At 43.4% G+C, this 9,953-nt stretch overlaps 1 protein-coding gene across 1 annotated transcript; it reads right to left on the bottom strand.

The window, feature by feature from the left end:
- Window positions 1–640: 640 nt before the first annotated feature.
- Window positions 641–9,934, bottom strand: LOC135395015 (ras-related protein Rab-30-like). The gene is made up of 5 exons (XM_064626181.1): window positions 9,361–9,934; window positions 8,697–8,792; window positions 8,352–8,435; window positions 7,288–7,471; window positions 641–6,263 (listed from the first exon to the last, which is right to left on the bottom strand). Exons 2-5 carry the CDS (start codon window positions 8,781–8,783, stop codon window positions 5,992–5,994), a joined length of 627 nt encoding a protein of 208 aa, XP_064482251.1. The 5' UTR covers window positions 8,784–8,792; window positions 9,361–9,934; the 3' UTR covers window positions 641–5,991.
- Between the last annotated feature and the right edge of the window lie 19 nt (window positions 9,935–9,953).

Here is a 9,953-nt window from a genome sequence, read left to right on the forward strand (position 1 = left end):
GAACACGGGTTTTTGGGCCCATGACCTCCCCCTTGAAGCAACGTGAGCAATGGCAAAAATAAAGGGAACGGCAAACGTTAAAAAGTGATTCAAATCGCTCCAAAATATGACACAATATGGAACGAAATGGCGCCGAAATATGACATAATATGCGGTCGTCATGTACGAGGATCGGGAAGAAATATGCAGACACGCTATTATGCGACACATGAAGCACCATAGATTTATGTATGTCGTCGTCGTGATTGGTAATGTGTAGAGAAACGTTGGGATATTCATTAAAACGCATTCCAAAAATATGCGTTTTGCATGAACTGCTGGGCCCTAGTTATAAGAATCCAGCTGCAACTGAGAAGTAACTCAGCACAATAGAGGTTTGCTTTGTATTGTAAGTGTAAGAGTGGTAGGGTTGCGGTAAGATTATGTTTTGTGGTATTAGACAGCACCCAATTCTGCCACACGCATTCTACACTTAATTTCTTAACCGTGGCGTGCCCCACTAGTTGTTCCATTTGAAGCTATCTGAGAACTTATCACTCAGTCAATAGTACCACTGGAGTACTAGGTTGCTAGAGTACCCAAAACATATAGTGCGTAGCATCACGCATGAGCACTGGTACAAACATGCACACTGAAGAGATCACGGTTTCAAAATATTTATTTTCAAGTACATATTGGACAGTTTCATTCAGGCAAAAAGCTGCTCTACCTTCTACACACCATAAATTTCTTTATTCGCAAATACTGCTGAATGCATTACCCTTAATAAATGGTAAAGGTGAACAACATTTTAAAAATGTGAGCATCAAATAAGTGTAGCTGAAGAAAAGAAGGGGGGGATACCATGGTGATAAATGCCCAACGACCATTACTAAGCAACGTCTGCAGGTTGGGGAAAATGCAGCAGAAAGCAGCGCGGACGAGAGCCATCACCTGGGGCAGAATATAAACGTCCAGAGGACTGCACAATAACAGCCGTGAACAAAAAAAAATTAGGCATAGAATTTACCCGTGCCGGCATCTACAGAGGAGCAGGGGAGGCAATTGCCCCCCCCCCCGAGCCAGCCTGAAGGGGCGTCAAAAAGACACCTTTCCAGCAGGAAGCAGTATGTTTTAAGAAAAAGTATACGGAGGGGGTTGCAAATTGCCCCTGAGGCGGAAAGTAGATGCCGGCCCTGGAATTTAGACACGTGCTTTTCATATTTAGCTATGTCACAGGTACTTTCTCTAAAAAGTGGAAAGTACAAAACAGAAAAAAAAAAAAAAGAAAAAAGGACTGTAAATTACAAATGCTACAGAGAAACGTACTGTGGCCCTCGCTTTATTGCCACCCTCGTGAGCCCCCACCCCCCCGAGAGCTGTCGTCCCCTCTCTGGGGCGGCCGCCCCTCTTGCCCACCACTCAGAACAGCTCTGATGTGGACTGGATTTTCTAGCAGCATTGCGGAAACTGATGAGACTATTTCCTTGGTATTTCAAAGTGATTACAGACTTGAATCTGCCGGCATACTGATGACTTTCTAAGAGCAGACCTAGTATATACGATGATCAGGTCTGTGGGCACATAAAATATAGACTCTGCTGCTAAGGGTAATCACGGGGGTCCTCCTACAACATGCAGTAACTAAATACATAGCTGCATATTATCGTGTAACCTTTATGAAACCTGTAAATATATCTGTCCTAATAAATAACATCACAAACGAAAACAACACTGTACATTTTATAGTAGAAAACACTGACTTTGGAATTGTGTGCTCCACTAACACGAGAACAAGACTGGAATGACTGTATCTTCAGGAACTTCCTACATAAAAAAAAAAAGAGCTTAAAGCAAAGACCTTCTCAGTTTACGAGTCTTCTCTCCCACATAAGAAACAGGATGCCCTTTAACCGAAAGTAGTCGTGAAAATGGAAACATGGTTATGTATAATGGTATAGAGACTGACTTTATATTTAAAGGAAATTAAACAAAATGCTTACTCATTTGAAAGTACCGAAGTCATACACTTAGCCTAGTGCTGTTTCCGTCGAATATTCCTTATAAAATATTTCGAACGGCGTTTTATTGGTTTTCTTTCATAATTTTTTAATCTCAGGGTAAAACTTTCCCGCTGTGACTTTTCCCCTTTCCCAAAGTCACAACGCCGTTGGAAGAAAGAAGATTTCACGATGTTCGGGAGGTTGAAACCCCCGGTGACAAGGCGGCTTTTTCCTATTTCCAAAGAAGACTAAAAAGAAATATTGCTCAGTGGAAACAGCTCTGTACTGTAGGTGTGTGACTTTGGAGCATGAACTATTTCGATGGTGACTAAAGTTTCAAATCAGTAAGGATTTTGCTGTTTTTAATATAAATCTGGCCTCGATACTTGTTACGGCCCTCGTACCTGCTTTTGCTCCGTGACAATAACTCTCGAGAACGGTAAAAAGAGAGAGCAACACACCATTCCGGTCACAAAAAGTGGACGCAGACAGCCACTCGCAGTTGACACATAGCTAAGCCGGCAGCCCTGTTCCTCAAACACCAGGGGTGCCTAGTTTAATTACAATGTGCATCACGGAAGCAAAAAATGTATGAAATCGGGCGGTCTTCAGCAATTTCTTAGTAATAAAATGTATCATATGTAAAACACAGAAACAGGAAAGAAAAAAATACGTTACAACAAAATATCACAGCTGTCTCAAACACTGGAAGGAATATAAGGAATGCGAATAACTGAGCACACCTCGAGCAAACGCAGCATCACGCTAACTTTAAAATGGACGTCTGAACATTTACGTTCGGAAGATGTGGAGGAACCTCTCCTTTACATCGCCTATGGCTAATGGCTAAGCCGGTTTGCCGCAGGAACACAACTCATTTTTGTTCAGTGACAGAAATACCAAACATTATTGCAGCTAAAATGTAACGCAAGTTGTATCTTATGTCACTAAAAAGTATGCGATGATTAGATTACAAAAATTAAGTTCGTTTAAATGGAGGGTAGTGGACAGACCTGACTCTTACTGGTACAGTACACATAATAAGTGTCACGTTGTATGCATTTTTCGAGCACAGTAGCTGCACAATTCTTATAAAAACTTATACTGCACCAGTTCTTCTTATCAGTGGTGCATGTCATAGTCCAAGAGCTAGTTCAACATAGTCCAGCATTTGATAAGAGAGTAGCACACTTTTACGTGTTATAGTTCTTTCAACCTAACAGACACAATGGACAATTACAAAAACATAACTAGCAAGTGCGGTAAGATACAAAAAGGAGTGTTGCACAGTAAAGCAGTCTATGTCGCACAAACCGTTGTGTAGTAAATTTCTAGCTGCACTTACACTTTGCAGCAAGCTCGATAATGTCATGTCATGCACAATGCTAGGTGGTTTTGATAAGGAACTGATAAAAAATATTTTTTTTTTATATCACAATTGCATGACATGGCAAAACTTCTTCCCTAAATTTGCTTTTTACTGACGAATGCCGTATTTGATCAAACACATTTTTTTATTAACTAAACTCTGGTTTGTGGCGGTTGTTTTATGGAATTGAAATTTATGCCATGCTGCAAACCATAAAGCATCATAAAACTGATATTGTTAAGAGGCTGTGTTAGAGGTGGTATATATATTTAATGGGTGACTTATGATGCCAAGGTCATTTCGAAGATGATGCCCCTCAAGAGCGTGATGGTGATGCTTCTTTCTCACAATACAGGTTTTGAAGTATACCAGCGCTGGTTGGATAAGACTTCGTGGTGGGTCAAGTGTGATAGGTCAACTGGGTGTTCAAAATCCTAGTAATATTTCTAATGTCATCTATCATACGATGTCTTATCACCTCAGTAGTCTACTTATCACCAAGACATTACACTACCAGATAATGCATTTGGATGTCTTGGTCAATCCTTTGGCAATTAGTCTCATTGGATGAAATCTCTAATGAGGATTCGCTGTGGTTTGGCAGTTGAACGACCCTCCCTTTGACCGCTGCATGCCCTTCTGAGGACCTTTGCAGGCAAGTACTTTCAACGCAGGAAGCAGTTAGCAACCATGGGAATCACACGATTTAAGTACAGTTTTGTACATGTTGTGCATTTGATGATTGCACCCATTAATGCCATAGCTCATCCCAGTAAAAACTTGCAACATGCGATTAACCGTACAAGAATTGATGGAACAATGCTGGTACGTGAAATCATGTCCCATTTGTGCTCATGAGATAGAAGGAAGCAGAAACATAAAGCACACGTCTACATGCCCCTGTGCATGGTACTCTACACTAATCGTTATCGTTATCAAGATTTGATAGTATAAACAAACAAACACAAATCTAAAAATCAGTTCAACAGCTACAAAGCTTTGCAGATTAACTGTTCCCTCAACGTACAAGAGTCTAATTAAAGAGAAACTATCTTTTAAAATTCCTTACTTCCTATGGTTCTTGCAAATCAATTTAGTCAGATACGTACTTCGATAATGTCATGTTGCGCTGACCTGACTGCAAACAGCTGGTACGGCTCTCCGTTCACCCATTTTTCTTTTAGAGTGAGGTGCTTCCACTCTCAACATAGAGATCTCAAAGACTACTTCGTTATTCTCAATAAGAGCTTGCACTGTTTTTCTACAGCGCTCATGATTATAATTTCAGCAAAGTTTCGGAATCGCCTGATCTATACGAAACCTGATCTGTATGAGAGCTGTGACAAGACACGACACGAAGTGCGTTCCAGGGCTGCCGGTTGCAGAGAAAGTGCAGCTCTTCAAGTTTCTTGCACCCTCTTTAATGAAAGATTGACGTCATTACGATACCTACGAAATAGTGCTACGATAATTGTGGTCAATCTTCCGAGAAGCTTTCCAAGCACTGCCCGGAGCACCTTCAATTAACCGGGCTAACGGCTTAGGGTATAACTACTCCTTGAAAGATGCTCACTCAGAACAACACCCTCTGCTGAAAACCTAGCTACAAAATGCTCTTTCGCCCGACAGCACTGCTGTGTGTATTGTGTGGCAGGTGCCATACAACTATGGGCATACCAGACGGACAACTGCTATACATACTAGAACTGGGCACCCATGGGTACCCATGGGTACCTGTGGGCACTTCAGAAACAAGTCAGATAATACTGGGCACTCATTGTCGCCAACCTTGGTGTGCTGATGCATTTCTGCTCAAAGCGTTAGTAAGGGGAAGAATGAAAAAAAAAGAAAGGTATGAACTAACCAAGTCGTACGAACTGTTAAAATGTATTACCATGCCTTTGGCGGATGAGAGTTCAATAAAAGTATGGCCCTTTCTTGGACGATGATTGTTGCATTAGAAAAGGAGGTGTGGACAATGTGCAAGGACTGTCGTGTCTCCCAGTTGACGTCTAACGACCACCCGAGGGCGCATGTGTGCACTAAAACGTAAAATACACTAATATAGTTAAGTGCAGAGTAAAATGCACCGATGTCTTCAAAAATATCAGCTTTCAAGCCATGAGGGATGTAATGAATAGCGGTAATAGTAGTCATTATAAAAAGAAATGGTCTAAAACCTGGTCACTACAGATATGCACCTTGTCAGAACGTTGCAAACAGTCGCATTTGATGCTAAACCTCCTCGTATGTGTATGTTACACTGATGCGCACATTTGCTTACAGCTTTTAGCACATATGCATCAACATGCCAAGTGACTGGACAGTCAGTGGGAACAGACGACAAAAACAACGGAAAGCCGCACGCACGAGCAGACGAAAGAAACAGCTTCTTCAACTACCTTCCTCTATCCGCCCACTGTGTTTTCTCCGAGTACATCCGACGGAATGGAGTTTTCCGCGTCGGACTAAATAATTTCCCCGAGCCGTTCGAACCGCTTCCGTCGTATGTCCGTGCCCGGGGTTTACCGCGACGAAAACGCGCTCCGACAAGCCGCCCTCTACGAAGCACGTCTCTGCGACGCAGCTCAAATTGCTCGGCTATCTTAGAGCAGGCAGACGACAGTCCGCTGGAAACATTCATAATACCCTGCAGCACAAGTGGTCGCCTCTGTCGCCCGGTGCATCTTTCAGGTCGGACACAGAGTCGGAGGAAGAGGTTGAGCGACCGGAGTAGCGCGCGTGAGTCGCCCTCGCCTCGGCAGTCAGTCGGATTGCGATCTCCGTGAAGAGCTTGTCGACGTTGTCTGCCTCCTTGGCGGAAGTTTCGATGAAGTACATGTCGTTCCGCCGAGCAAAGTCCTCGCCGATGTGTTGCGGGATCTCACGGTCTTCTCGGTCAATTTTGTTACCTTTGCGTTGTGGGGAAAGACGCGCGATTAGTGGAAACCGTGTCGACGTTGTTAAAACTTTTCCAACGCATGCACACAGACGTGTTAAGCAAACACTGAAATGCCCACTGCTCATCGAAGTTCGAGTGAATGTTGCGTGAATTCCGGGTGAGTAGTTGCTGGTGATGATTTCCAGCGAATATACGGTGCTAACCGGAAGGTACACTACGAACTCTACGTTCAAAACATACGTTACGTGCCATCGAATTAACAGTTTCTCACTGGCCAACATGTTGTTCTAGAAGTGCGCAACATTACACGTTTCTAGACTACCGTGACGTCGACATAGTGTAGGATCGCAAAAATTTCGCAAATCGCAAAAATTTGGTGCGTTGGCCTAGCATGTTCTTTTTCTTTATTGGTCATTGTCTCAATGGTATGACTGGAATTCGGTCTCGGACTGACTAATGCTCAACGCGAACTGAGACGTGACTCACTTAGAATGAAAGGTCGGCTCCACAATAGGCAAACAATTGATAGTGAAGAGGTACAGATAAAACCACCGAGACAAGAAAGATCAGTGAAGCAATACCCGTACATGTGACATTCACAACAATGCCCATTTATGTGCTGCACACAGATAGGTGATGGTGATTTAACCACTACAGGGCCTTAGGTTGAATTGTTGTCTACTCGAATCCATGACAAGTCCCCATGCCTCGACACATCGTTTGACAGCTGACCCACATGGGGCAGACATGTAGTGTGAAGGCTCAGAAGCATTACTGTCTGGAGTATAGTAGTACTTGTAATACACGTTCGCAGTACTAACGCAAAAACTTTTTAAAACGTCTATTATGATATGTAACGCAGACACAGAAATGGATTACGGTAGTACTATTACGGTACAAAGTATCGTAACACATACCCACCCCCTGGTGGTGGATTGAATTGTTTTTTTTTTATCGTGCAAATTTTGCCATCAGACACGGAAGAAACGGTAGTCTCAGTACGAGGGGCTAGTGCTTGCCGAACGAAGACTCACCGACGACAGCACGCAGCACCTTCGGACTTGCGTACTGCTCGATTTCCCGTAGCCAGTCGGGCAAGCAGTCAAACGTCGGCTGACAGCTGATGTCGTAGACGAGAATGAGCGCATGGGCGCTCCGGTAGTAACTTTGGGTGATGGAACGGAAACGCTCTTGACCAGCCGTGTCCCATATCTGCAACTGAGTACCAATGGTACACGTTAGTAACGCGACATTTCCGCCACGACCTACTACAGGCTTTCCCGGCGATTTTAATCCAAGTGCCAGCTAAATTAATCCACGTGCCATGCAAACTTTATGGGGCATGGATTAATTTAGATGGCACTTGGATTAAAATCGCCGGGAAAACCTGTAGATTACGACGACTATGTCATTGGCACCCCTTCGCAACGCCGCATTTTTGGAAGGTAGCGGTGGCGCTACTGATCGTCCCTATTATTGTTTCCTCAACTTCTACAATACTTTGTACTTCAGCTTACCTTAGTATCGCTGTACAAGCGGTGGATATTCCACAGATGTTTCATTCCGAGGTTGATTATCATCATCATTCTACGCGTTTTCGTAGGAGCTGTCGCTGTCGTCTGCTACGGTAGTCGTACGTACGCTTCTGCGCGTTCAGAATTCAAATTTCCATCGTCCAATCGTGGTGCGGATCTCGCGTGCCGATGAGTAGCGCCCCCTAGCGGATCGTGCGGACGGGCTCCTCATAGGGGTTGCTGATTATGACGTGGTCGTTATAATCTAGTAGGCAGTGATTTCCACGCGACTGACGCGCATGCCACATAAAGTCCTTCGCAGTTTCACATCACGAAACAGCCGTGATCACGAAAGACTTCACAGTGGTCGGTTCTTGAATTCTTTTTGCCCATCAGAGTGTTCTTTGATGTGCGTGCGCATAATAATTTCTTTAATGTGTTCTGAAACGTGAGCAAGCTGTTAGAAGCACTTCGAGCCAACGACAGCTGATTTGAAGAATATTTTGTGAGCTAGCTAAGAATCCTTCTAACGTGATCTTTGGCACGGTTTACATTTTTTAAATGAGCACAAAATGTTTACGTACTTTCACCTTCTCGCCATCCACCTCGACGGTTTTGATGAGGAAGTCGACCCCAATTGTGGCTCCCTGGCCCGGAGGGAACAAACCCTAGGAGATTGAAAGAAGTCAGCACCTGGACTAAAATTGTGGCATTCGGATTAATTTGCGTGGTACCTAGACCATCAGTAAGATAAGAATAATGAGTAGCTGGCACACTTTTGTGCACTTTTTAAGGCAGATGGGACTGACTTTCATGAGTAAAATGTAGGATCAAAATGGACAGTAAGAAATGATTATAGAGTATAAATATCATGCAGGCTCTATTAAACAAAATACTAGCCATTAAAACTATATCTTCAACCAACTCACCTGGGTAAACCTTCTTACGAGACAAGTTTTTCCAACGCCTGCATTTCCTATAAGTACAACTTTAAAGAGGAATTTGTAGTCCTCCATGGTGGACGCCTGAAAGACAAAATGTGATTTCTTTTTCGCAAATTTTCGTGCACGCTGACGCAATGGCTGCAAGCTTGATGGGCATCAACCATGTGTCCATACGTTTCTATTCTTATTACTTTTTTATATCTGCCAATCGCTGTGTACAAATCCCAAGCACGAACCAGATCGAGTGTCATTGGCATTCATAAAAAGGCACTTTGAACTGATTGGCAACTGTAATCAAGCTTGTTCTGCCTCCATTTGGAGGTATGAAAAGCTGCAGAAAGCACGCAATTTAAGATTGCGGTCATAATGTACGGTTGGCTGATTATGCTTGGGCATTAGATGCACTATAGATTCACTTGACAGGCTCCAGCCATTCCCTTTTTCTAAAATGAGATTGTCTGCCAATTTTCACTCGGTCTCAGAGCATGATGCGGGCGCAGCGCACTTCCCAGATTTCAAATCGAAAATTATAATTAGACTGTGAGCCTGGTTGCCACGAATAGCAGACTAGCACATGGATAATGTTGTGTTCTGTACAGTACTGAACTAGGTCGAAATAGAATACATAAAAGAAAAACTAAGTTCCTACCCGATTAGACGTAGACACTAAACGTGCATCTTGCTATAACAATGCTGGACAACGAAGGAAAGCTTGAATGTCCCATCCGAACGAGTTCCACATATATCCGGGTCAAAATAAATGCAGGACTTTCTTCAAACGGCAGTGCTTGCACGCAGCCACTGATCCCAACTCACAACCTCACAACGGTGAACTCCTCAATCCCAATCTCTCTCCTCCAGGTGGAGCTCCCGTATTTCATCTGATTAGCTAGAGATCGCGTTATATGCAGATATCTTCAACGTTAACAGCTTTTAGGAGTCTCAGACACCGACCCTGGGTGTGATGTAAATCTGTTATCAGGATTAGAAAGAACATTAGACAATAAATTATTCGCAACTGAAAGAATGTTGAATCGCAGAATATAAGTATGAGGGAAAAGTGTGCCACAGAAGTTTTATTTGTGTGTTTGTGTTTCGTACGACACTGAACTATCCACTTCACATGGCAATACGCACGTCATCCCCGACATTGGCATAGGACTTCCCATCACCAATAATGCCAATAATGATGACTACCCAGAGCCCCCAGAGCCGTTTGCGGAGGCTGCCATTTTGTAAAGT

The sequence above is a fragment of the Ornithodoros turicata genome, chromosome 5 (assembly GCF_037126465.1).
Source record: "Ornithodoros turicata isolate Travis chromosome 5, ASM3712646v1, whole genome shotgun sequence".
NCBI classification, from domain to species: Eukaryota; Metazoa; Arthropoda; class Arachnida; order Ixodida; family Argasidae; genus Ornithodoros; species Ornithodoros turicata.